Genomic DNA, 27870 nt, shown 5'->3' with positions numbered 1-27870 from the left:
GAGTCTTATTTTATAAAACTTCTTAAGGTCCAGATGTGGTCTGTAATCTCAGAGACTCTGGAGGCTGAGGCAGGAGATCTCAAGTTCAAAGCTAGCCTCAGCAACTTAGTGAGGCCCTAAGAAACTCTGTGGACCCTGTCTTTAAATAAAATACAAAAAAGGGTTGGGGATATGGTTCAGTGGTTAACTACCCCTGAGTTCAATCCTTGATGCCAAAAAAAGCAAAGAACAACTCCACAAGGCAGGTGTGGCTTGTCAGAAAGTCCATAATGCCAATATAACTGAATCTATAAATGTCTATTACTAAGAAAGCATGAAAAACTCTATGGCCACTCTCTGGACCTTGAGGGGCAAACCCATCCATTCATTGTTTATGTGGTTTTTTTTTGTTTGTTTTGTTTTGTTTGGCTGTGTGTTTTCATTTTTTGTACTGAGGACTGAACCCAAAGGTGCTTAATCACTGAACCACATCTCTACCCTTTTTATATTTTATTTTGAGACAAGGTCTCACTAAGTTGTTTGGGGGGCCTCACTTAGTTGCTGAGGCTAGCCCTGAACTTGTGATTCTCTTGCCTCAGCCTCCCAAGTCTCTGGGATTACAGGCATGTGCCACTGTGCCTGGCTACCCATTCACTCTCAACACACTGCCCTGGGCCTATATTTCTGTCATAGGCTCTGCAATACAAATCACAGTAATTTTTTAGACATTTGCTAGATACCCTCATCCAAAAAATGTGACCCAGATCACCTTACATCTATCATCTCATTATTGAATTACTTTCCTAATTTTATTCCAGAAGGCTTAATTTCACATGAGGAAAATAACATTTTGGCTGTTTTGATAGTATCCATGAATACCTGGCTGGCCACAGTTCTGAGGCCCCTATAACTATTTATTTATGTCCCCTATAGCTTTGACCTCACATGCCCCCCCCCTTTTTTTGCCAAGGAATTCTTTCTGATGACCATATACCTACTCCATATTTTCTCTATTCGCCAAGCATTCTTGAAATTCTGAGTGCTGCTAATGAAAATCATCTGCCTTTGAGTCATTACTTATATGAGGTGCATACTTCTCATTTACTCATAGCCATTTAAACTTCTAAAATGCCAGTCAGTAGTATGAGCAATGGGGATGTTATGAGAAATAATGCAGAGATAGTCCTCCTGTAATAAATGTGATCACCATCTATAAGGCAAGCGGACTTGCCAGAGCTGCATTAGAATAACAGATCCATTCAGGACTTTTTATTTGTTTGGTACTGATGATAGAACCCAGGGGGAGTTTACCACTGAACTACATCCCCAGACCTTTTTACTTTTAGACAGGGTCTCACTAATTATTGAGGCTGTCCTTGAACTTGCAATCCTGATTCTTCAGCCTCCTGAGTCATTGGATTACAGGCATGCATCACTGCACTCAGCGCACAGTCTATCTTGTGATTTCGTTGATGAAAAGATGAATATATCCTATTATTACGTATAAAATATTTTCTTCTACCTAAAAATTCTTTTCTGAGTTTTTAAAAATTATTTTTAGCTGTAGATGGACACAATACCTTTACTTTGCTTATTTATGTGATGCTGGGGATCAAACCCAATGCCTCTCATATGCTAGGGAAGTGCTCTACCAATGAGCCACAACAACAGCCCTCTTTTCTGATTAGAAACTCCTAGGCTTATGGTATCTAATGGATAAACCCTCCCTAGATTCGGTAGGAATCCAGGTGGATCCCAGGTAGCTTCACAAGAGGAACAGTTCAAATACACTTTTTCCAGGTAGATGAAGGGCAGGGCACTCCAGCAAAACCATGTCTGTGAATTTACAGAAGTAACACAAGGTTTTCTTTCTGCAGTATAAAAAGGTGGCAATAGTGGCGCAGTGGCCCATGCCTATAATTACAACAACACAGAAGGCTGAGTCAAGAGGATTTCAAGTTTTAGGCAGGCAGGCCTAAGCAATTTAGTAAGACCCTGTCTCAAAATAAAAGGGGTGGGGGGTGTAGCTCATAGGTAAATCATCCCTGTACCAGAAACAAAACAAAAATCCAGCCAGATAAAGTTATTAAAAAAAAAAAAAAACTTGTCCACTAGAATATGTGGCCAACATCTAACACTTTTACTACTGGCAATTGAACCCAGAACTTCATACATGCTAGGTAAGGACCCTAGCCAGGGACAGTAGCCCACGACTGTAATCCCAGCCACTGGGGAGGCTGAATCTGAAGGATCCCAAGTTCAAATCCAGTCTCAGCAATTTAGCAAAGACACTCTAAAAATAAAAAAAGGCTTTGGGATATGTCTCAGTGGTTATGCACCCCTGGGTTCAATTCCCAGTACACAAAAAATAAAATAAATAAATGCATTTTGAGGCAGGGTTTCTAAACTTCCCAGTCTGGCCTAAAAATTGTGGTCCTCCTAGCCCCATCAAAATGAAGTGAGGGGGCTGGGGATGTGGCTCAAGCAGTAGCTTGCTCGCCTGGCATGCATGCGGCCCGGGTTCGATCCTCAGCACCACATACAAACAAAGATGTTGTGTCCGCCAAAAAATAAATATTAAAAAATTCTCTCTTACACTGCGTCTGATAGAAGAAAAAGTTGGCTACGATCTACATACTGTGGGGTCGGGCTCCAAATTCCTTAATAGGACGCCCATAGCCCAAGAGTTAATAACAAGAATAAACAAATGGGACTTACTTAAACTAAAAAGTTTTTTCTCAGCAAGAGAAACAATAAGAGAGGTAAATAGAGAGCCTACATCCTGGGAACAAATTTTTACCCCTCACACTTCAGATAGAGCCCTAATATCCAGAATATACAAAGAACTCAAAAAATTATAAACAATAAGATAACAAATAACCCAATCAACAAATGGGCCAAGGACCCGAACAGACACTTCACAGAGGAGGACATACAATCAATCAACAAGTACATGAAAAAATGCTCACCATCTCTAGCAGTCAGAGAAATGCAAATCAAAACCACCCTAAGATACCATCTCACTCCAGTAAGATTGGCAGCCATTATGAAGTCAAACAACAATAAGTGTTGGCGAGGATGTGGGGAAAAGGGTACTCTTGTACATTGCTGGTGGGACTGCAAATTGGTGAGGCCAATTTGGAAAGCAATATGGAGAATCCTGGGAAAGCTGGGAATGGATCCACCATTTGACCCAGCTATCGCCCTTCTCGGACTATTCCCTGAGGATCTTAAAAGAGCGTACTATAGGGATACTGCCACATCAATGATCATAGCGACACAATTCACAATAGCTAGACTGTGGAACCAACCTAGATGCCCTCCAATAGATGGATAAAAAAAATGTGGCATCTATACACAATGGAGTATTACGCAGCACTAAAAAATGACAAAATCATAGAATTTGCAGGGAAATGGAAGACATTAGACCAGATTATGCTAAGTGAAGCTAGCCAATCCTTAAAAAACAAATGCCAAATGTCTTCTTTGATATAAAGAGAGCAACTAAGAACAGAACAGGGAGGAAGAGCATGAGGAAAAGATTAACATTAAACAAAGCCGAGTGGGGGGAGAGAAAGGGAGAGAGAAGGGAAAGCATATGGAAATGGTAGGAGACCCTCAATGTTACACAAAATTACATATAAGAGGTTGTGAGGGGAAAGGGGGGTTGGAAACAAGGGAGAGAATTGAACAACAGCAGATGAGGTGGAGAGCGAAGATGGGAGGGGAGGGGAGGAGGGGATAGTAGGGGATAGGAAAAGTAGCAGAATACAACAGTCACTAATATGCCATTATGTAAAACTGTGAGTGTGTAACCGATGTGATTCTGCAATTTGTATTTGGGGTAAAAATGGGAGTTCATAACCCAATTGAGTCAAATGTATGAAAGATGATATATCATGAGCTTTGTAATGTTTTGAACAACCAATTAAAAAAAATTCTCTCTCTCTTTAAAAAAAAAAAAAATCTAGTGAGGGGCTGGGATTAAAACTCAGTGGTAGAGTGATTGCTCGGTTCATTCCTTAGTACCATATGAAAATAAATAAAGACATGTGTCCACCTACAACTAACATAAATTTTAAATTTTGTAAAGTGACCAAATTTTTAAATCTGAAATTAACTTTAACACTACATCATCTCTATACAAAGTGAGGGGAAAAAAAAAAGCTGACCCAAACACTATTTACATTGTATGAAAAAAAAAATTCATCTGCAATAGATGCAAATGAACGTGGGCCTGTAAGCACCCAAAGAAAGAGCCCTGCAATGCAGTATTCTTAAAGGAATAAAGAAAAGCAACATACTCTACACTTTGAAAACCAAAAATATCAGGGGAGAGCGCAAACGCAGTCCCCCACTACCACAAATTATGCAGTCGAGTTTCCCGCATTTGGGGAAATCGCAGGGGTCAGCACATCCGGAGTGCAATGGATAAGCCTCGCCCTGGGAAAACCACCTTCGTGATCATGGTATCTCCCCTGCCAGGTAAGTATGAGGTCAAACTATCCCTGACACTCCCCACTGCCTTGCACACCACTGTACGATTCGGGTCAATACTGAATAGGCTCTAGTTGGGCTGTATCTACACACTGAAATCCCCACATTTGGATCTGCTCACCTTCACACTGCATTTCTCTATTATTGCTGATAGAAATGCTATGATAGAAAGATGATTTCCAGGGATGCTTCCAAAATGCACCGAATCTCTAATCTACATACTCCGCCTCCTGGCTTTACGTCACGCGCAGGCTGGGTTGATGATCGCAAAAAATTGCGTTGCTTTTGGTCGACTGCTGCACAACATTCTGGGCCAGCTTCCAAACATCAGTTCCTCCTGTTTGCAATGACCTAAATGACACCTATCGTGCTATTTTTCTGACCAGAAATCCATCTCTCTCCTAACTTTTGCGAAGTCGAAAGCCTTCCGATCTCCCTGTGAGGACAGGCCACCCTGAGCAAAAGAACGTCAAGGAGCCAACTTCATACTGAGATACGGACGTTCTACACCACTCCAACATCACTTCCTCCTATTTTAATAGGGAGCACACACCATGCTAGCGGGATGTATGGCAAGAGTAGGAGCATTATGGTGTTGTTTGGGGGTGCTGGGCCCCATACTTTAGGCGCGTGCTCTATCATTGCACTGATACCCGGAGTTTTGGAATCCAAGATCTGTTCAGCAAAATCCAATGCTCACACTTCATTCCTCTATTTAAAAATCTTTTTTTATACCGCCTGCCTCTAAATAAGCTTCTAACCTCTGAACCTGTCTGTTCCTCGCCTTGTAAATAAGAATTACTGATACTGAAGTTCTTCTGAGAGTTCAACCCAATGAAAACTCCAAAGTAAACTTAAAAAATCCACTAATAGCCATTTAAGAAAGTCCTCCCAGCTTCCTTGCTTTTGGTATGTGTGTGTTTATCAATGGAAATACTGCAGCGAATGTAGCAGCAATTTTTTGTGTTTAAGAAAAGTCATGACTGAACCTTGTGAATATTATCATTTCCTCCTGGATAACTTTGCACGGAAAAAGCCTTTATTTAACTACAATCTTCAAGCTAAATAATAAGTATTATCAGAGACGGATTCTTTTCCTTTTTATCCCCCTTAATCTACTGCTAACAAGTGAATAAACAATATGATTTTAGACTAAAAAAAAAAAAAAAAAAAAAAAAAATCGGAAGCACCACGAGTACAGCGGTAGAGAAACCAACCTACAGGAAAAAAAAAGCAAAACAAAAGTGATCTTCAAGAAAAAGAAACAATATCAGCCTGAACAGCCTAGGAAACTCAACCACCGAGCAAGCATGTGCCTGACTTTTAACAAACAGATACAGGGGAGAGCGCGAACGCAGTCCCCCACTACCACAAATTATGCAGTCGAGTTTCCCGCATTTGGGGAAATCGCAGGGGTCAGCACATCCGGAGTGCAATGGATAAGCCTCGCCCTGGGAAAACCACCTTCGTGATCATGGTATCTCCCCTGCCAGGTAAGTATGAGTTGAAGAGGCTGAAGCCTTCACAGCCAGGTGTACACTGCACTATACACGTAGGGTCGTAACATAAGCGTTCACCTTAAAACTCCATATCATGACACAAATGACCTCCAAACACTTTATGAAACTAGCAGTCTCAGAAATTCCCCAAACTACACTCCAAGAAACAACAAACATGTAAGAAACTTTTCCCAGTTTGCACCGGATGTTCATCTACATATTACCCGCCTCTGTGGATGTCAGACGGGCAGGGAACTTAGATCCCTCACTCGGAATCCATGCTTCCTCTAGCCTTGAGAGGACAAAAGGCAGGCCTACTAGCATGTGATAACTTTTCCTGTTTCGTCCTCTTTCCTGCTAGAACACAAGGAGCATTTTTTCCCTTTTTTATTCTTCTTTCTTCTTCCCCCTCCCCCTCCCCTATACCAAGGGACTGGGAATTGAACACAGGGGCATTCAACCAGAGCTATATTCACAGCCCTATTTATTATTTTAAGACAGGGTCTCACTATAGTTCCCAGGTTGGCCTCAAACTTGTGATCCTCCTGCCTTGGCCTCCTGCATAGCTGGGACTACAGGTGTGCAGCACCGAACCTTGCCACATTCTCTTTCATGAGCAGAAATCGGAATCATATTTAATAGTAATAACAACAAAATCAGTAAATGATAGTAGAAGTGGTCCATTTTACTCATTCATTGAACAAGCATGTGCTGCATTTCTATTATTGAGGATATTAAGAATGAAAGTTAATTCCTGCTTCCAAAGAACACAGAGGCTCTGCCAAGCATGGTGGAGCATGCCTGTAATCCTAGCAACTCCAGAAGTTGAGGCAGAAGGATCACAAGTTCAAAGCCAGCCTCAGCAACTTAGCAAGTTGTCTCAAAATAAACTTTGGGGGCTGGGTTTCTGGTTCAGTGCTAGAGAGCTTGCCTAGCATGTGTGAGACACTGGGTTCAATTCTCAGCATCACATATAAATAAAGGTCCGACAAAAGGTAATAAAATATTTAAAATAAATAAATAAATAGGTCTGGGGATGTGCTCAGTGGTTAAGCACCCCTGGGTTCAATCCCTGGTGCCAAAAAGCAAAACAAACAAACAAACAACAGCAACAAAATAACAAATAAGAGCTATGGAAAAGAAGTCAAATTAAAGTGAGAAATGCTGTGAAACTTTTTTTTAACTTTTTTCTATAACCCTCATTTCTAGTCAGAATTCCTAGTTGCTCTCACTAGCTTACAATGGTTCCTTTTTTAAAAAAATTATTATTATTATTTTTTAATATTTACTTTTTTTAGTTTTCAGCGGACACAACGTCTTTGTTTGTATGTGGTGCTGAGAATCGAACCCGGGCCGCAGGCATGCCAGGCGAGCATGCTACCACTTGAGCCACATCCCCAGCCCCTACAATGGTTCCTTGAGGCAGAAGATCTCTGCCCAAAGATGACACAGCTTCTCACACAATGGCTCATTACTGGCAAGAGTTTACTTCTTGAGCACTTTATTTCAGCAACATCAGAGAAGGCTCCCTAGAAGCCTTTTTTTTTTTTTTTTCCCAGTACCAGGGCTCTGCACAGGCAAGCACTCTACCATTAAGTTATATCCCCTGCACCTAGAAAGGATGACATATGAAATACATCTTAAGGAGTGGGAAAAGACAGCATAATACTATTTATGAAAGGAAAACAAAAGTTCTGGAAAGAATAAAAGGATAACTGGGATTTGGGTGGGAGATTAGGGAATATTATGTGTGTTATTTATCTATGTTTATTTATGTATAATTAAATGTTATTTTGGCTTTGGGGATTTTATTTGTTTATTTTTGGTTTTGGTATTAGGGATAGAACCCAGGGTCTCTTAACCACTGAGCCACATCCCTAGTGCTTTGTATTTTTTATTTTAAGACAGGGTCCTGCTAAATTGCTTAGGGCCTCACTACATTACTGAGGCTGGTATTTGATATTTTAATTTTGTAATATGCTGCATTTGCTGCTGCTATTTTATACCAGTAAAGCAACAGCTTTGCAGCAAAATAGGAAAAACATATTCAACTTATTCATAAACAATATTTTGAACTGGGCCCCAAAATTATATAGTTGAGGAAGAAGAGATAATGATGCATTTTGGACATAAGGAATAGAGAAGTTCAAACATTCCTCCTGAAGGTTCAACATTTGATGTTGCTGAAATAAAGTGCTGTAACAAATTTATTTGCTTATAGTTTTCCATGACACAGGAGCCTTCATATCAAAGACCCAAAGATCCAGGGTGAAATATCCATTTTTATACTTAGGATTCCATAAATATGAAGAGCCATTTAGAAATATATTTGGACAAAAAGCATAAGGGAACTCAGATTCTTCTTGGCCTCTTTATGCAGCTTTATTTTGAAACTGGGTCTTGCTAAACTGTTTAGGGCTTGCTAGGCTGGCCAACTTGTGATCCTCCTGCCTCAGTAGTTGGGATTATAGGCATGCACCACTGAATCTGCTCCTTCCCTCTATGGAGCAGGACCCTTTCTGGAATGAGGGCCTTATGATCTACAGTTGAACAAGACAAGATAGAAAATCTATTTATAGCCAACTTTTTTTGTGTGTGTGTCGTAGAGATTGAACTCAACCAATGAGCCATATCTCCAGCCCTATTTTGTGATTTTATTTACAGACAGGGTCTTGCTGAGTTGCTTAGCACCTCACTAAGTTGCTGAGGCTGGCTTTGAATTCACAATACTCCTGCCTCAGCCTCCCAGCCACTGGGATTTCAGGTGTGCGCCACTGTGTCCAGCTTATAGCCAACTTTTTGTGTGTGCGTGGTATCAGGGATTGAACCCAGGGGCACTTTACCACTGAACTATATCCCCACCCCTTTTTAATTTTAATTAATTTTTTTTTGAAATAGGGATTGAACCCAGGGGTACTCAAAACCACTATGCCACATCCCCAGCTCCCCGCCTTGTAATTTGAGACAGGGTCTTACTAAATTGCTTAGGGTCTCACTAAATAGTTGAAGCTGGCTTTGAACTTGCAATCCTCCTGTCTCAGCCTCCTGAGCCACTAGAATTACAGGCATGCATCACTGAGCCTGGAGGGTATTTTTTTAATATTTTATTTTTTAGCTGTAGATGGACACAATATCTTTTTTTTATTTTTATGTGGTACTGAGGATCGAACCCAGGGCCTCGCACATGCTAGGGTCTTGCTAAGTTGCCCAGGCTGGCCTTGAATTTCTGATCCTCCTGTCTCAGCTTCCAGAGTCTTTGAAATTATAGGCATATGGCAAACTCTTTCACAGAAAGGCAGGGAAAAGCAGAGTAATATTTTTAGTATTTACTTCTAGCTTTGGGGTAAAGGGCAAAAAGGGATTATTTTTCCCTCCGGGTATTGGTGATGGAACAATTCCATGCACTCTCTACCACTGAGCTATATCCCCAAGCCCTTTTTATTTTGAGACAGGGTCTCCACACTATATTGTTTAGGCCAGAGTCCACCTTGCAATCCTCCTGCTTCATCCTCCCAAGTTGCTGGGATTACAGGCAGGCCCTACTATACCCAGCTCAACTAATAAAGTCTATGCAAATATTCCAAAATCCAAAAATCTTCAAAATCTCAAACATTTATGGTCCCAAACATTTCAGATAAGGACATTCAACTTGTAAAATACGAATCTGCTTTAAAATAATCAGGGTGGGTGGGTTTAGAGTATTCAGGGTAGATGAAACAAGTTAGGACTTGAATTAGTCATTGCTGAAGCTGGTATGGTTAAATGGGAATGCCTGAAGTTATTTTGTTTACATTAGAAATTTTTCATAATATAAAGGTTTTTTTTAAATATATTTTTTTAGTTGTCAATGGACCTTTATTTAACTTATTTATATGTGGTGCTGAGACTCGAACCCAGTGCCTCACACATTCTAGGCAAGTGCTCTAGCACTGAGCCACAACCCTAGCCCCTCCATAATATAAAGTTTTAAAAAATAATTTAAAAAAAGTTCAAGGAGGATCCCCACTTCCTCTCATGATTCTGACTGCCTTTATAGGTTGATACCCCAGCTTCACCTTGAATGGGGATGGAAAGGAAGAGTAAGGAAGGAGTGCACTTTGGATTCTGTTTTTCCTTTCTTTTTTAAAAAAATATCTTTATTTTTGTTTTTATTTTTATGTGGTGCTGAGGATCAAACCCAATGTCTCACATGTGCAAGGCAAGCATGCTGCCACTGAGCCACAACCCCGCCCTGGATTCTGGTTTTCAACAGGTGAAAAAATATTAAAGGAGAAATAGAAATCAGATTTAGAGGTCATCTTTTTCTCCTTTCTTTCATTTCCTATCTCAAATACAATTAACCAGCAAGTCTTGTTTTTTTTTTTTTTTCCTTAAAAATATATTCAGAATCTGATCCCTTTTTACAATTCCAGTGCTACCAATCTGGACAAACAAGCCTTTCTCAACCCCTGCCCAGATTACTGTAGCCTCCTATCTCCTTTCATCCTTGCTATCCCAGTCTATTAACACAGCATCCAGGGATCCTGATAAAATCTATTTCTGTTGGCATCACTATTCTGTTCAAAACCCCCAATACTAATCTCACACAAACTATGAGGAAACAAAAGATGAGGGATATTTCCCCATTTCTTCTATCATTTATTTATTTATTGGTACCAGGGATTGAAACCAGGGGTGCTTACCCACTGAGCCACATACCAGCCCATTAATTTATTTTCATTTTTGAGATAGGATCTCTCTAAATTGCTGAGACTGGCTTTGAACTTTCAGTCCTCCTGCCTTAGCCTCCCAAGCTGCTGGATTTACAGGCATGGGTCACCATGCCCAGCCCCCCACTTATTTTTTGAAACCAGCATTACTCTGATATCTAAATCGATAGGACACTTTAAAGAAAACTACAGACCATTATCTCTCATGGACAAAGACACAAAATTCCTTTAAAAAAAGAGACACTATATCCAGCAATATGCAAAAGAGTAGCATATCATGATCTTTTTAGATTTATCCCAGGGATTTGAAGTTGGTTTAAGATAAGAAAACAAATCTAAGTAATTCAACATATCAACAAATCAAGAAGAAAGGTATGCAACAAGACAAAAATTCATTATCCATTTAGGATAATCTCACCACAGTAATTAGCTTCATAAACAGCATCTATGAAAATCCTACAGTTAACATCCTTCATGGTAGATATTGAAATGTTTTTTTCTGCAATTAAGAATGAAACAACCATGTCAACTTTAACCACTATCATTCAACATTTACTGGAGATGCTGGCTAGTGCAATAAGGAAAGCAAAAGAAAAACCAGTTTGGAACTGAGCACAGTGGAGCATCCCTGTAAATCCAGTGCATATGGGAGACAAAGGCAGGAGGATCACAGGTTCCAGGCCAGCCTCAGCAACTCAGCAAGGCTCTAAGCAACTTAGCAAGACTGTCTCAAAATAAAAAATAAAAGGGTGGAGATGTTGCTCAGTGATAGAACACCTCTGGATTTAACTCCCACTACAAAAAAAAAAAAAAAAAAAAAAAAATATATATATATATATATATATATATATATATATATATATTAGTTTGGAAAGTAGAACAGTCTTTATTAACATAGGGGAAGTGAATTTTTAAAAAATATGTTACCTGGGCTGGGGCTATAGCTCAGTTGATGAGTGCTTGTCTTGAATGCACAAGGCCTTGGCTGGGTTCTAATCCCCAGCAACACACATGCACAATTATGTTGCCTTAGTGTGGGAAGCCGTTCTCGCATGTGATTGAGCTACCTCCCTGGCTGGGTGTGAGGCGCTTTCGACAAGCTGTGTCAGAGCCTTCCCCACCCTTCCCCAGGTGCAAGGGCTTGTCCATGTGGGGGTGTGACTGACCACTGACCTGAAAACCAATCACTGACCCTGACCTTGGAATGTTGTCCCCCTTGACATTCATTGGATGGAATTTTCCCCTGAATTTTTTGTTCCCCAGTAAAAGCTCACTCTCTGGCGTGCTTCTCTCTCTCTTGCTGGTCTCTTGTGTAAACCTCGCTACCGCATCAGGTGGCTAGAGGCAGGAGCTGGGAGGAGCCATCTCTGAGCTGGGCAAGAAAAAGGTAATTTGAGAGTTATGTGTCTTTAATTTGAACTCACTAGTTAATTTCTATGTTTCGAACCTTGTATGAAGCTAGCGTGCTGGTCACGCAATTGACCTTAGCATACATTTTGAATATAAATTTAACTTTCTCAAAGAAGAAGCAGGATTTAGTTGCTCTTGATATAATTTCTATTTCTATACCTCCTCCCAGTTTCTTGATGTAGTCTATCCAGATATCTATTTTATACATTTGCCTCCTGGTGACATTTCTCAATGGGACATCTAGGTACAGCCTACTTGACTGTCTCCAATGACTCTCACAGTAATATAACTTCCTGAAGTTCATTCATGCCTGCTTACTTTATTTATTTATTTATGGGTGCCGGGGAATGAACTCAGGGACACTTGACCACTGAGCTACATCCCCAGCCCTATTCTGTATTTTATTTACAGATAGCGTCTCAATGAGTTGCTTGGTACCTCACTAAGTTGCTGAGGCTGACTTTGAACTCTCGATCTTCCTGCCTCAGCCTCCCAAGCTGCTGGTATTAGAGGCGTGTGCCACAGCACCCAGCATGCCTTCTTACTTTAAACCTACCAATTAGCATCCCTGTACGAAAGCTGCCTTGAACCCCAATAATAGCTTTGGTCCGTGGGTCCCTCTTTTCTCTTCCTCCTCCACTGACCCACTTCTGTATGCTCTCAGGCATGCCCTGGTCTCCCTGGGCTTGTGAGTAATAGAATCTTTTTTTTTTTTCCTTTAAAAATGTCTTTAGTTGTAGATGGACACAATACCTTTATTTTATTTATTTTTATGTGGTGCTGAGGATTGAACTCAGTGTCTAACATGTGTTAGGCAAGTGCTCTACCACCAGTCCAGTAATACAATCTTTATTTCCATCCTGTATCTCTCTTAACCATTAAATCCCCATCTTAAAGAGCCTAAATTAAAACTATATGAGGGGCTGATGGTTGTGGCTCAGTGGCAGAGCGTTTGCTTAACATGTGTGAGGTACTTGGTTTGACCCCCGGCACCACACACACAAAAAAAAGGTATTGTGTCCATTTACAACTAATATATATATATATATATATATATATATATATATATATATATATAAAATATATAATAAAAACATATATAATAACATATATATGTTATATATATGTGTATATATATGGTCTAACACAATTTGGGCTGTGGCTATAGCTCAGCGGTAGAGCGCTTGCCTAGCATGTGTGAGGCACTGGGTTAAACCCTCAGCACCACATAAAAATCAATAAATAAGTTATTTTAAGAAAATTCACAACTGAATTTAGTTATCACAGGAAACAAGTTAATTAGTGCAAATCAACTTTACTTCTACATTTGGGCAAAAAGCACTTGAGAAAAACAAACACCTCTTTGAAAACAAAATTTCAAATAGTTACTTAAAAGGCCTTCAAGATAGTTACCACATTGTTATAGGGCTGTACACTAGTGAAAAAACACTAAACTGTTTGTTCAGGGGTATTTGCTGCTACAGCCTAGTCAATAACACGGAGCCCGCCAAACACAAGAAGAATAAACACATTTTGTTACGGCTACTTAACCTCACACTGGGAAAACTACCTTCGTGGCCATGGTATCCATACTCCCCTGCCAGGTAAGTATGAGTTGGGATAGTTGCCAGGCATCACACCCTCAGACTCCAGACACTTTTCGCAAAGGGTCACTATCTTTGTGCAAACTCTAGCCCATCACTTTCAATATAACGACTTCTCCAAATTGTAGGAACCAAACAATAACAGTTTGATTACTATATTTATTTACAAAAAACTCAAAAATATATATAGATGAACAAGTCCAGAAGGCACTGCCGTCATCTGCATATACCAAGCCCCTTTTGATGACGTCAAAAACTTCTGACAAATCTGAGGCTTTTGTTGATGTGGTAGGCAAAATGACAGCCCACAAAAATGTCCAAAACCTAATCCCTGGAACCTGTAAATGTTACTTTCCACCTAAAGGGTACTGCTGATGTAAGGATTTGAGATACAGAGATTATCAGGTGTGCCTAAAATAATCACGTAATTTGCATAAAGATGTAAGAGCAGTGGAGCATGCCTGTAATCCTGGGCGCTCAGGAGGATGAGGCAGGAGGATTGCAAATTCAAGGCCAGTCTGGCAGTTTAGTAAGAATGTATCACAAAACAAAACAACAAAAAAGTGGGCTGAGGATTTAGCTCAATTTTAGGGTGTTTTGTTTTGCTTTATTTTTCTCCAGTACAGAAAATTGAACTCAGGGTTCAGTATTGCAAAAGAAAAACAATGCTGAATTGTGGAGCAGTTTGGAAATTGGGATGAAGGTAGCACAAAACTAAGAAATGTAGCATGTGCCTTGCCTCAGCAACAGCAAGGTGCTAAGCAACTCAGTGAGACCATGTCTCCAAATAAAATACAAAATAGGGGGCTGGGGCTGTAGCTCAGTGGTAGAGCGCCTGCCCCTCACATATGAGGCCCTAGGTTCCATCCTCAGCACCACACAAAAATGACTAAAATAAAGGTATTGTGTCTGTCTACAACTACAAAAAAATAATAATTATTATTCATGCTATCCCCATATTCCTGCTACTTCACAAACTATAACTCCAGGAGAAAATAGCTGTATTAAATTAACCTAAACCACTGCTAATAACAAGAAAAATTAATACAAACACATAAAAAACTGTAAGTGTTCATAAATACTATGTCTGACCTGAAAAAGGCTGCAATCAGATATTTATTATTTGAACAAATCAAGTCAGGGGAAAGTATGAAAGCAATCCCCCACTACCACAAATTATGCAGTTGAGTTTCTCACATTTGGGGAAATCACAGGAGTTAGCACATCCAAAGTGCAATGGATGAGCCTCACGTGGGAAAACCACCTTTGTGATCATGGTATTGAAGCCAGAATTAGACAGGCAGTCAGTGTAGATAGGTAAATCGAGTCAGGTTGGATCAAGGAGGCCAATTTTGAGTGAGTCTGGGAAGTTGGAGATAAGGGACCCCTGAGGGATCTTATCAAGAACCTGCTCCTGCTCCAACCTGTTGCCAAAGTAACCTGTCTCAGGAATTTCCCTCCCTACAGGGAGATATAGGTTGTTAATGTGTCCTTGGCTACTTCACCCTGCCCTTCCCCCTTTAACCCACCTGTTTCCCACCTTTTGGCCTTCCCACAGAGCATTACTGGGCCTAGTCACCTATGCAGGAAGGAGAAAGGGGGAAAAGCAGGAGAACAAAGGAATCCTAGGACATATAAAAAGGGCAGAATACCTCACTTCTGGGGATACCAGGATACTAGCTATGCCCCCTCTTCTCCCTCCCTGGAGAAGTCTATACTACCCCTTTTTAAATAAACCCGGTTTTTATGCTTGCTTCGGCGTGCTTCTCTACTGTTCAAACTTCAACATTTGGGGAAGCAGGACTTGTCACCAGTAACCTGCGGCATCAGCATCTCATCTGCCAGATAAGAAAGAGGCCTGACAATCCCATAATTCCAAAATGAAAAGATTCCAAAATGGAGTAACCACGCAGCAAATATTGTGCATCTGGATACGGCAACATCTTGGAAAATACAGGCCTGTGATAAGAATGACCAGCAGTCATTGTGCTTATTTACATAATCCATACCCCTTTCACTGATCTCATTCAGCACAACTTTTGTAGTATGCTTGGTAATGCTACTGAAATAAAATGTAAAGGTAAATATACTCTACAGATCAAAAGCTAAACAACATACACTAGCTCCTGTCCTCAAAGGTTATGATGCTGGTTACTGTGATTTGTGGTACAGTTATGTAACCTGAATGAGCAGGTCTGAAAAGATGAAATTTGGTTAAACAACATTTGAAGGACTTGGGGTATAGTTTATTGGTAAAGTGCTTGACTAGCCCATCTGAGGCCCTGGGTTAAATTCCCAACCCTATGAGGGAAAAATAAAAGTAGAAAGTTAAAAAAAAATACATTAGAAAACCCAGTGAACATATTGTAAAAACTTGGTTTAGTCCAAAGCACCAAGCATAAGTGCAAAATGCTTTCTTTCAAACATACAGCAAATCATCATTGTTACTTGAAAGACCCGTTATACAAGTGATAATATTTTTAGGAAGTTTTTTTTTAATGGCAGAGTGGCCCTTTTTAAAAAAATATACTTTTGTTTATTTTTATGTGGTGCTGAAGATTGAACCCATTGCCTCATATATGCTAGGCAAGCACTGTACCACTGAGCTACAACCCCAGCCCACAAATGCTAATTTTGAAAAGAAGTAAACTAGGAAAATGTTCCTAGTCCTTAATTGTAAATCTGGAGTGTGATAGATGACCCTCACCTCCATGATCACTGTCTTCCCTCTCAAGCAGGAATAAGTTATATTTCCATGTATCCTTAAATTCTCTCTTACTTAATCCCACAGGTACAGGGTCAACTATCTGTTTTTCCACAGGTTTTTCTTAAATCTAGAACTGGACCACTGGAGAATCCATTCTACAAGAAACTCCTGAACTCTATTAGAATCCTGTTAGATTCCTTTAAAAAAAAAAAGCAAATCCTGTCTCAGGCAATAGTGAATAATTAATGTATTCAACATCCACATAATAAATAGTATCACTCAATGTTTTCCTTTCTTCCTCACTGTACGCTAGAATTAGAGTGTTCAAGTTTAATAGTGTTCTTCAAGTGTCTCCCCAAGATCATATTTGAACCACCCTATTTCCCAAGTCTTTTTTTTGGCTTGCCTCAAATTTGCTATCCTTCTGCTTCAGGCTCCAGATTGCTTAGATGAAAGGCTGTGTCACCATACCTGATTTTGAAGCTTTTTTGCTTTGCAGAAGAATTCTTCTGATATTATCTCCTCTGCCAAAATAAATTATCCAGAGTTTCATATCTTCAAAGCAGGAGGAAATAATACTGTTTTAAAAATCTTATGGGGCACTGGGTTCGATCCTCACCACCACATTTAAAAATAATTAAAATAAAGGTATTGGGTCCATCTACTCTGTGTGTGTGTGTGTGTGTGTGTGTGTGTGTGTGTGTGTATGTATATATTTCTTGTGGTGCTGGGGATTAAACCCAGGGCCTTATGCATGTGAGGCAAGCACTCTACTAACTGAGCTATATCCCCAGCCCTGTAACTAAAAATATTTTTTAAAAATTTTATTGAAGATTAATAAGCAGCCAGGCCCAGTATCACAATTTATAATCCCAGACACTCAGGAGGCTGAGGCAGGAGGATTTCGAGTTCAAAGCCAACCTCAGCAGTTTAGTAAGGCCCTAAGCAACTCAATGAGACTCTCTCTCTAAATAAAATATATATATAAAAAAAATGGCTGGAGATGTGGCTCAGTGGTTAAGTGCCTCTGGGTTTAATTCCTGGTACAAAAAAAGAAAAAAAAATAGCTGAAGCTGGGGGAATTGGCACATGTCTGTAATCCTAGCAACTCTGGAGGCTGATGAAGGAGGATCACAAGTTTGAGGCCATCCTCAGCAATTTAGCAAGATCCTAAGAAAATTAATGAGACCATCTCAATATAAAAAATAAAAGGGGATCTGGGCGCAGCGGCCCAGGAGGCTGACACAGGAGAATCGTGAGTTCAAAGCCAGTCTCAGCAATGGCAAGGTGCTAAGCAACTCAATGAGACCCTATCTCTAAATAAAATACAATATAGGGCTGGGGATGTGGCTCAGTGGTCAAGTGCTCGGAGTTCAATCCCTGATACTAAAAAAATATAATAATAAAAAGGGTTGGGGTGTAGCTCAATGGTAGAGTACCTCTGGGTTCAATCCAGCACCAACAAAACAAAACAAACAAAAAATTTGCCCAAAGCAGACATAATCCCATAGATCAATCTACTTATGAACAAAAAAACAAAACTTTTTTTTTTTTTTGCAGAACCTGGGATAGAATACAGCGGTAGTCTACCATTGAGCTACATCCTCAGTCTTTTTTGTTTCATTTTTGAGATAGGTTCTTACAGGGTTCCCAAGGTGGCTTCAAACTTGCAATCCTTATCTTCTACCTCTGTCTCCTGAGAAGATGGAATTGCAGGCACAACCACTGTGCCTGGCCATGCAGAACTATTTTAACTATATGTATAACATCTTTGTAAACTGAATCTAGCAGGGTATTAAAAACAGATGACTGGGGCTGGGGATGTGGCTCAAGCGGTAGCGCTCTCAGCTGGCATGCCTGGGGCTCTAGGTTTGATCCTCAGCACCACATAAAATAAAAATAAAGATGTTGTGTCCACCGAAAAAAGAAGGCTTTCTTTAAAACAACAAACAAACAAACAAACAAAACCCCCAGATGACTAAAGAGGTTTTATATCAGGACTGTTAAGACCCAAGTACATAAAGTATATGATAAAGTGGCATTTCATATGGATGGGGAAAGGATTGACTACTTCATAAGGACTGCTAAATTAGCTCACCACTGTAAAGAAAGAAAAAACAATTCCTTCCTACCTTTTACTGGAGGTCGAGGATGGGGACTGAACCTAAGGCCTTACTCATGGTGTAATCTATCTATATATATATGATTTAACCCAGGGTGCTTTACCACTGAGCTACATACCTAGTACTTTTTGTTTTTTATTTTGAAACAGGGTCTAAGTTGCTAAGCCTGTCCTTGAATTTGTGATCCTTTTGCCTCAGCCTCCTGAGTTACTGAGATTACAGGTGTGCAACACAATACCCACCTATTCCTTTTTTAAAATCAAATTAAAATATTCAAATGTAAATTTAAGTCATATGCTAAAAAATTATGCTTATAATTTCTTTCTTTTTATTTTTTTTAGTGCTGGAGATTGAAACTGGGGCCTCAAGCATGCTATCACTAAGATCATTCCCCAGTCCTTTATATTTTTTAGTTTGGGAGACAGGGTCTCACTAAGTTACCCAGGCTAACCTCAAACTTGTGATCCTCCTGTCTCAGCCTCCAGAGTAGCTGAGATTACAGATGTGTACCATTGGGTATGGCCATGTTTCTAATTTTGAAGAGACTTTCTAAGCATGTTACCAAAATCAAGATTAAATACAAAATTTGACTAGTTTACATACATAAAATCTCTCTAAAGTAAAAAACAAAACAAAAAAACCTCATAAAGCAAAATTTAAATACACATGGCAAAGTGGGAAGATATTTGCAACATATAGATTAAGCAAAAGACTGTATTTGAATAAGCATAAGGATTAAGAATCATCAGAACCATCGTTTTTTTGTTTGTTTGTATCAGGATGGAACCCTGTGGTACTTAACCACTGAGCAATATCCCAAGCTTTCTTTCTTTTTTCTTTGAGAGAGAGATCTTACTATGCTGCCCAGGCTGGTTTCAAACTCCTGAGCTCAAGTCATCTTCCCAAGTAGCTGGGACTACAGCTACTACAGAATGATGATAAAAATGGTAATTATTATAGGCAAGTCGAGGCAGGGTTGGAAAATACTAATAGCAGCTAAGTGTAGCTTCACATGGAGTCCACTAGTTTCTTTTTTCCTTTTCTTTTCTTGGTAGTATTGGGAATTGAACCCAGAGCCTTGTACATGCAAGGCAAGTATTCTACCACTGAGCTATATATCCCTAGCACTTGACTAGTTTCTTAACTCTCCCTGCAGACGAAACGAAATTCTAAACATGACCAATTCCACTGTGTTTCACCAAACTGAAGAGTTACTGCTGACTAAGGTAACACTGTCTTCTTCACCCAAGAACCTGATTGCTTTACAAAAATAAGTATGAATTCTCAAGAGGACAATATTTAGATAATGCCACTGAGTACCAGATGTAAATCATAAGTTAATCAGTGAGACACTGTCTCTAAATCAAATATAAAATAGGGCTGGGGAATGTGGCTCAGTGGTCGAGTGTTCCGGAGTTCAATTCCTTTGCCCCTGCCACCCCCCTCCAAAAAAAAAAAAAAAAAAAACCCAATGTTAAGCAATGTACTTACACCAACCACATTTTGACTATCTCTACCAGACTTTCCCTACCCTACCAAGTTGGGAATTTCTGAAATCCTCTCCTCTCAAAAGAGGTATACAATTTGGTGGTAACTCGAGGTAACAAAGAGTGTTCTAGGTTGAATTTTGGCTTGAAGAAACCTGCTGAGTTTCTACGTCCTAGTCTTCCTCATGGCATGGCTATGAGCATTTGAAATGTATGGGATTTGTTACAGTGCTCAGCAGAATGTTGTTCCTTAGTTCTATTTCATGATATTTAAAAAATTCCTTTAAGCTGGGAAGAAAAATCAAGGGTAGGATCGTTGCCAAGGCTGGGCGCAGTGGTGTATGCCTGTAATTGTAATCTCAGCGACCCGGGAAGCTGAGGCAGGAGGATTCCTAGTCTGAGGTCAGCCTCAGCATTTCAGCGAAGCTCAAAAAGGGCTGGGGATATCAGTCAGAGATACAGCGCCCCTGGCTTCAATCCATCCCCCCCCCCCAAAATCGTCGCCAACAAGTAGGGTATAAGTTACTCCCCTAAATAAATCATAATCCCTAGGAAAGAAATGACCTCAAAAATCACCTTCCAAACCAGCTCCCAATTCCCCCTAAGTTTTGTGTTTTAGAAGCGGTCATTTCCAGGCCTTCAACACTCTTTGCAACTCTACCGGGAGTCGAGTAGACCCACTATGGGTCATTACATGCTTACTTTTCTCAAGCTAAGCAGGCCGTGAAGTGCTAACGGTCTCAGAACACTCCGTGCTCCAGGGTTGACTCGCGGGAAGGCGTGGGTGGGTGCGGGGATTGGACTAAGAGTCTCCCCCCGGAGGTGGGGGGGTCTGGCCCACAATCCCTCGCGAGGGTGGGAAAGGCAAAGGGTGGGGGCAGAAAAGGGGGGACGGCTAGCGAGAAGAGTCAAGGGGCTGGAATACTATAATAAGCATAGATTAATCCTTATATGACTGCTTCCTGGACTTGTCACACCAAAAAATTGGTTAACTAGCCTGTGTTCTTTTATTGCTCCCACTATCCCCACTCAGGGAATTAATTCCTGTTAATGACTGAGGCTTCCACTCAACCGGACAGTTCAGAGACAATGTGATGTGTAGGGCCTGCTGTGCCAAGCTCTCCATTCCTAAGATGGAGGCCATCCATCTTTTTATTGTCACCGTGTACATTAAATGGAGAAACCCTAAACGGTATATGAAGGAATCACTTCGGAAGCCTGGGAGGTGTGAAAGAAAACACGTATTCCCCACAGTCGCAAAGCTAAAGCCTCGTGCAGTCAGGCCGCAGAGCCCGCCCCTTCCGCTTTACGATTGACGTCACAGCCCGGGCGCGGGAGTGCGGAGTTTTGGTCTCCCGGACTTAGCTACAGGGGTGGGGTCTGCGTTATAGTGTACTTAGGCATTCCTCTTTGAAATGCAGCGGGATTTGGTGAGTTTCCCGCTGTCTCCTGCAGTACGGGTGAAGCTGGTGTCTGCAGGTTTCCAGACTGCTGAGGAACTCCTGGAGGTGAAACCCTCCGAACTCAGCAAAGGTAAGGACTGCTGACGGCAAGCTTAGGTACGCGGTCGACTCTCGCCCCCGCCACCTCAGTCTTCTTTCTCCTGCTCTCAGGCTTCAGTTCAGTCTCTGTCTGCGTGCTGCCTCCCGCGGCCTCGTTTAAAAAGTGAAAGAATTCCTCGAGGCCACTTGAAATTCGTCCGAAGGGGCCCAGGATGTAGCTCAGTAATCGTGGGGCAGCAACACACACACACACACACACACACACACACGCACGCACAAGAAACCAAAACAAAGAACAGTTGTTCACTGGATGGTTGGGAAAACCGTGTTTGTGGACACCCCCCCCCCCCCACTACTGGGGATTGAACTCTGGTTGGTGCTCTACCATTGAGCCACATCCTCGGTCAGCCCTTTTGAGACAGCCTCATTAAGTTGCCGAGAGGCTGGCCTTGAACTTGGTGCCCCTCGTTTCAGCCTCCCAAGTGGCTGGGATTACAGGCGTGTGCCACTGCACCTGACTTTACTATCACTCATGTTATCTAAAAAAATTAATGAAGACAATCCATAATTGTGTTTGTTTTTTAAATCTCTAAAATCAATGGTCTATTTGTTATTTTACTTTCAGAAGTTGGAATATCTAAAGAGGAGGCTTTAGAAACTCTGCAGATTATAAGAAGAGAGTGTCACACAAATAAACCAAAATATGCTGGTGCGCCAGAGTCAGGCAGGAAGTGTACAGCACTGGAACTTCTCGAGCAGGAGCAAACCCAGGGCTTCATTATTACCTTCTGTTCTGCACTAGATAATATTCTTGGCGGTGGAGTACCCTTAATGAAAACAACGGAAATTTGTGGTGCACCAGGTGTTGGAAAAACACAATTATGGTAAAGTAAGATGTTCCCCTTTTAAGGGCAGGTTTAATAACATTTTATGTAAGTAGTAGAGTGTGGTGTGCTGTGTGTTTACAGTCAAGAAACCATAAAAGGTGTGCTCTTAATTTTGTATATGTGTGTGTGTGCATAGAACAAAACCCAGTTCACCATTTATATTACTTCAGTACCATATCTTGATAAATTGAAACAATTATTTTGGTATCAAAAATGTTTCCTTTGCAATATGATATGGTCACGAGGCAGTCTTCTGTTATTAATTCACTCCTGAGAATATATTGGAAAGTGAAATGTTCGAAAGTGGATTTATGCATAAGATAGGTTTCTATTTCCAGAAGCCTAGAAAGCACTAAAAATTTCTTAATCTTGGTTTTATAGGCACAGTCTTCCCCTAATCCAAGCATCAGTTGATTCACAATTATCTGGTCCACAGAGAGTCAGCCATCTCTTTTGCTTGGGGAGTATATTTGCATTTATAAAACTTTAGTGGTACCTAACTGGTCATTACCTGGAGTTCGAAAAACACTGCAGTAGATGATCATGATAACATTTCTTGACAGTATGCAGTTGGCAGTCGATGTGCAGATACCAGAATGTTTTGGAGGAGTGGCGGGTGAAGCAGTTTTTATTGATACAGAGGGAAGCTTTATGGTTGACAGAGTGGTAGACCTTGCTACTGCCTGCATTCAGCATCTTCATCTTATAGCAGGAACACACATGGAAGAAGGTAAGTTAACAGATGATCCTCTTTCTTTCTGTGTAACAAAGGTTGTTTGCATTTGCGCCCATCTCAGAACTCAGCAAGAGACCATTCTGAATGTGAAGCTTAATGGTTTAACAGTGTATTAACGTCAAATGCTCTTGCATCTGTTACAAGCACTATAGCTGGAACTGGCTTTTTCTTCCGCTTCTGTGGACCTCATTGTAGTAATTCTGGGGCAAACCAATGCATGTATTTCAGTGTATGACTTCAAAACATCATATTCCAACTGTCATCAGATGTGGACATCATATTATGAGTGAATATTGTTAGGTGCATTCAGTATATGTTGACTTCCACACTGGTTTTCCAATAACCAAATGCTTTGAAATCTGCATCTAGAAATGTTCAGAATGTTAAGCTGTTGACCTTTGGGGGCTTTGAATAGTATATAATTTACTTTATAACTGCATTAATTGTATCATTTAAGAATTTGGGAGGCTTTTAGGGGGTATTTATTAGATTAAAAAGGATTTTTTAATAAGATAGTTTATATTCAAGTTCTTGTCCTTTCAGTTACTTTTTTTTTAATTGTTCTTTTTACATATATATGACAGTAGATTACATTTTGACATTATACATACATGGATTATAACTTATTCCAATTAGGATCCCATTCTTATCTCTTTTTAAAAATATTTTTTAAGTTGTCAGTGGACTTTATATATATGTGGTACTGAGAATCGAACCCAGTGCCTCAAACATGCTAGGCAAGCGCTCTATCACTGAGCCACAACCCCAGCCCCCATTCTTATCTTTTTAATTATTATATAAAAGCAAGTGGGTAGTTTGACTATTTTCTTTTGCTTTATTTTTATCTTCATCTTATTTATTTATTTCTTTATTTTTGTAAGTGTGGTACTGGGTATTGAATCTACGGCCTTGCACATCCTGGGAAAATGCTCTTCCACTGAGCAACATCCGGAGCCCTTTATTTTTATTTATTTACTATTTCTGTTTGTTTGTAGGACTGGGGATTGAAGCTAGGGGCACTCTACCACTTAGCCACATACCCAGCACTTTGTCTTTTTTATTTGTTTATTTTTAATTTTTATTTATTTTTGGTACTGGGAATCGAACTCAGGGCACTCAACCTCTGAGCCACATACCCAGCCCTATTTTGTATTTTCTTTGAATTGCTTAGCACCTTGCTGTTGTTGAAGCTGGCTTTGAACTTGAGCTCCTTCTGCCTCAGCCTCCCTAGCCGCTGGGATTATAGGCATGCGCCACTGTACCTGGCTTGTATTTTTTGAGACAGATGTCCTTAAGTTGCCCAGGCTGACCTTAATTTTATACACCTGCCTCAGCCTCCCAAGTAGGTGGAATTACAGGCATTTGCAGTCCTTATATTTTTCTCTAGAAGCTTAAGAAAGGGATGCTTTTCATAAGATGCTTGTACTTCCATTGAGCAACTATAATTAGCTGTATATTTTCATTTTCATGTAGGTACTAAGTGTCTTAATTAATCACCATTAACATCTACTAAAAGACATTGTACACTGGCAGAACATGTCACCCCCAAATATGCCATTTTGGCAAAAGGTTTATTTTGAGCTGAAGGCAATTGAGAAAAAATATAAAGGAAAGCTTTCTGCCTTGTCCGTATTTTCATAAAAACAACGCAAATGTGCTAAGGTGTTTTCTCTCCCCTCTCTGCCAAGGAAAGACAAAAAATAATCACCAGAGGCAATTTTAGACTCTGTCAGCATGGAGGAATCAGCCAACAGAGGAATCTAAGTAACAAACTTCATTAGCTAGTCTTTTTATTTTTTTTTTTTTATTTTTAAAAATATTTTTAGGTGTAGATAGACACAATACCTTTATTTTGTTTATTTAGGTTTTTGTTTTTTTTTTTAATGGGGTGCTGGGGATCAAACCCAGTGCCTCACGCATGCTAGGCAAGCGCTCTGCCACTGAGCCCCACTCCAGCCCTTCATTAGCTAGTCTTTATCTTCCATTAATTTCCCATATATTTGCCTTCCTACAATTTGTTAGCTCTAGAGACTCAAGGTCCTTTTCCTTTGTCTTTTCACTTCTCTAAGAATTTATTGTTCCTTTGGTAAAATGAGCCAAAATTCTAACCAAGTTTTTGAGATACTAATCTTTGGACTCCCATTTGTTATATATGTGATGCATATATGTTATTCAATTTTTGTTTTTCTATTGTTAAACTGTCTTTGTCAGTCTAGTTTATTTCAGCCAGAGAACTTGTTAGTAGGAAAAAACACTTTTTCCACCCAGATGTGCTGGTGTATTCCTATATTACTAGCATCTTGTTAGGCTGAGGCAAGAGGATTGCAAGTTTTTTGAGGTCAGCCTACACAACTTAGCAGGTGCATCTCAAAATAAAAAATATAAAGGACTAAGGATGTAATTCAGTGGTAGAATGTTCCTGGGTTCAATCCCCGGTAAAGTCCTCTCCCACACACACAGGTATTATTTAACTACAATCATCAACATATCCATACGAGTAAAACTTAGTAAGATTCTGTTTTGTTTTTCTTTAGAACACGAAAGAGCTTTGAAGGACTTCACTCTTGAAAATATTCTTTCCCATATTTACTATGTTCGTTGTCATGATTATACAGAACTACTGGCGCAAGTTTATCTTCTTCCAGATTTTCTTTCAGGTCATTCAAAGGTATGAGTCAAACAACTGAAATATAACTAACTAAATATCTTTGGATGTGTTTGATAAGCATGAAAAATAACTATGAAGTATGGTAGCATAAAATTAAAGTCAAAGCCAAAAAAGAATATGTCTTTTTTCCCTGTCCTACAATATATTTATATACATTTATGTTTATTTTGTATATACGTATATACTATTCAAATTTCAGTTTCAAAACTACTTATGTATACTTGTGTATATATGGTAGTTTTGAAGTTTAAATAAGTTTATTTATTTATTATTTATTTTTAAAATAATTTTAAAATTGAAATATCAAGGAACTATAAAGTTGAGTTTATTTCTTGGTTCTTATGATCTACATATCTTTTCTTTTGTCATTATCACAATGCTCGTTTTGTTTAGTTAGCAGTGTCGGGATGGAACCCAGGGCCTTACACATGTTAGACAAGTGTTCTACCACTGAGCTACACCCTAGCCCTACTTTTTACTTTCCAATTTGGATGCTTATATTTATTTTTTATTTTGCTTTATTGCTCTAGCTAGACTTCCAGTGTAATGTTGACTAACTGATGAAAGTGAACATTCTTGTCTTATTACTGATCTTGGGGAAAAGTTTTCATTTCAGCATTAAGTAACTTAATCTTCATTATTCACAGATTCCACCCCCCCACCCCCTACTGGAGATTGAACCCAGGGACATTCTACCATTGAGTTACATCCCCAACTCTTTTCTTTTTTATTTATTTATTTATTTTAAGTTGTAGATGGACCCAATGTCTTTATTTATTTACCAACTTTATGTGGTGCTGAGGATTGAACCCAGTGCCTCATGCATGTGAGGCAAATGCTCTCCAACTCTTTTTTATTTATTTTGAGAAGGTTTCACTGAGTTGCCCAGGCTGGGCTTGAATTTATGATTCTTCTGCCTCAACCTCCCAAGTTGCTGGATTTATAGGTGTGTATGTACCCCATACTGACAAAGTATATAAATGTAAATTTGGTTGGTTGCTAAGATTTATTTGTAACCCCCAAATCAATACTAACAATGCTTTATAGTCATTTGTAGATATGTTAATTTAAGCTACCATAATAAAAATGCTATAGATTGGATGGCTTAACAACAAATTTTTATTTTCTTACAGTTGTGGAGGCTAGAAATCCAACATAAAGGTTCAGGATGATTTGCTTGCTGGCAAATCTTCCTGGCTCACAGTCACCTCATGTGGTGGCGGGGAGGGAAAGAGGGAGGGGGGCAGAGAGAGAGAGACTGACTGTGAGTGAGAGGGAAAGGTTTGAAAGAGAGACAGCATGAGAGTGAGTGAGAGTGCATGTGCATGTTGTCTCTACTTACAAGGACACTAATCCTGAAGGATCAAGGCCCCATCTTTATGACCCTCATTTTATTTAACATTAACCTTACTTACTTACTTAGAAGCCTATTCTTCAAATACAGTTATGTTGTATGTTAAGGGTTCAACATGAATTTTAGGGGGACATAGTTCAGGCCTTAGCCTCTGCCCCTGGCCCTCCCCAAATTCAAATTCTTACATGCAAAACACATCTATTAGATCACAGTTACCTCAAAAGATTTATCTGGTTCCAGTATCAATTCTAAAGTCTAATTTAAAGTCTCATCTAAATGTGTTGGTAGACTCAAGTTAGAGTTCACCCTGAAGTAGAATTCCTCTCTAGCTGTGAGCCTGTGAAAACGGAAGAGTTATGTGCTTCTAAAATACAGTGGTAGGACAGGCATCAGGTAGGTATTTGCATTCCAGTACTGAGGATTGAACCCAGGGGCACTTTATCACTGATCTATACTACACCCCAGTCCTTTTTTTTTTTTAATTTTGAGACGGGATCTTGCTAAGTTGCTGAGGATGTCCTCAAACTGTGATCCTCCTGCCTCAGCCTCCAGAGTCGCTGCCTGACTAGTACTGGTTCTTCTTTGCTTACCAATTCCTCTTTCAATTCATCCTCTATTGCTGTAGGCTTCAAAGAGGAACCAAGCCACTTCCTTTAACACTTAGAAGTCTCAGCTAAATAGCCAGTTTTCTTCTCTCTCACTTTTTAT

The 27870-nt window shown here is 39.9% G+C and overlaps 1 protein-coding gene and 3 non-coding genes across 8 annotated transcripts in view; 1 reads left to right on the top strand and 3 right to left on the bottom strand.

The window, feature by feature from the left end:
• Positions 1 to 4308: 4308 nt before the first annotated feature.
• LOC114080984 (U1 spliceosomal RNA) lies at positions 4309 to 4472 on the bottom strand. Its single transcript, XR_003580688.2, has one exon. It is a non-coding gene; the product is annotated as a U1 spliceosomal RNA (small nuclear RNA).
• A 1341-nt stretch (positions 4473 to 5813) lies between these two features.
• On the bottom strand, positions 5814 to 5977 carry LOC139702589 (U1 spliceosomal RNA). The gene has a single exon (XR_011705203.1). It is a non-coding gene; the product is annotated as a U1 spliceosomal RNA (small nuclear RNA).
• Positions 5978 to 14836: 8859 nt separating this feature from the next.
• On the bottom strand, positions 14837 to 14994 carry LOC139702568 (U1 spliceosomal RNA). The gene has a single exon (XR_011705185.1). It is a non-coding gene; the product is annotated as a U1 spliceosomal RNA (small nuclear RNA).
• Positions 14995 to 21337: 6343 nt separating this feature from the next.
• The window catches only part of LOC114080978 (DNA repair protein RAD51 homolog 3), a 32780-nt gene continuing 26247 nt past the window's right edge, over positions 21338 to 27870 (top strand). For 4 of the 5 annotated variants that reach the window (XR_011704954.1, XM_027922552.2, XM_027922551.2 and 1 more), the window contains exons 1-4: positions 21338 to 21548; positions 22143 to 22401; positions 22968 to 23134; positions 25675 to 25808. Coding sequence is in view for 4 of the 5 variants with exons in the window: in XM_027922552.2 (XP_027778353.1) it covers positions 21431 to 21548; positions 22143 to 22401; positions 22968 to 23134; positions 25675 to 25808 (678 nt within the window). In the remaining variant the exon portion in view is untranslated. The remainder of the gene's footprint in view (positions 21549 to 22142; positions 22402 to 22967; positions 23135 to 25674; positions 25809 to 27870) is intronic. The other variant, XM_027922553.2, reaches the window with a different exon arrangement.

The sequence above is a fragment of the Marmota flaviventris genome, chromosome 17 (assembly GCF_047511675.1).
Source record: "Marmota flaviventris isolate mMarFla1 chromosome 17, mMarFla1.hap1, whole genome shotgun sequence".
Classification (NCBI taxonomy): domain Eukaryota; kingdom Metazoa; phylum Chordata; class Mammalia; order Rodentia; family Sciuridae; genus Marmota; species Marmota flaviventris.
This window is presented reverse-complemented; position numbering and strand designations above follow the sequence as displayed.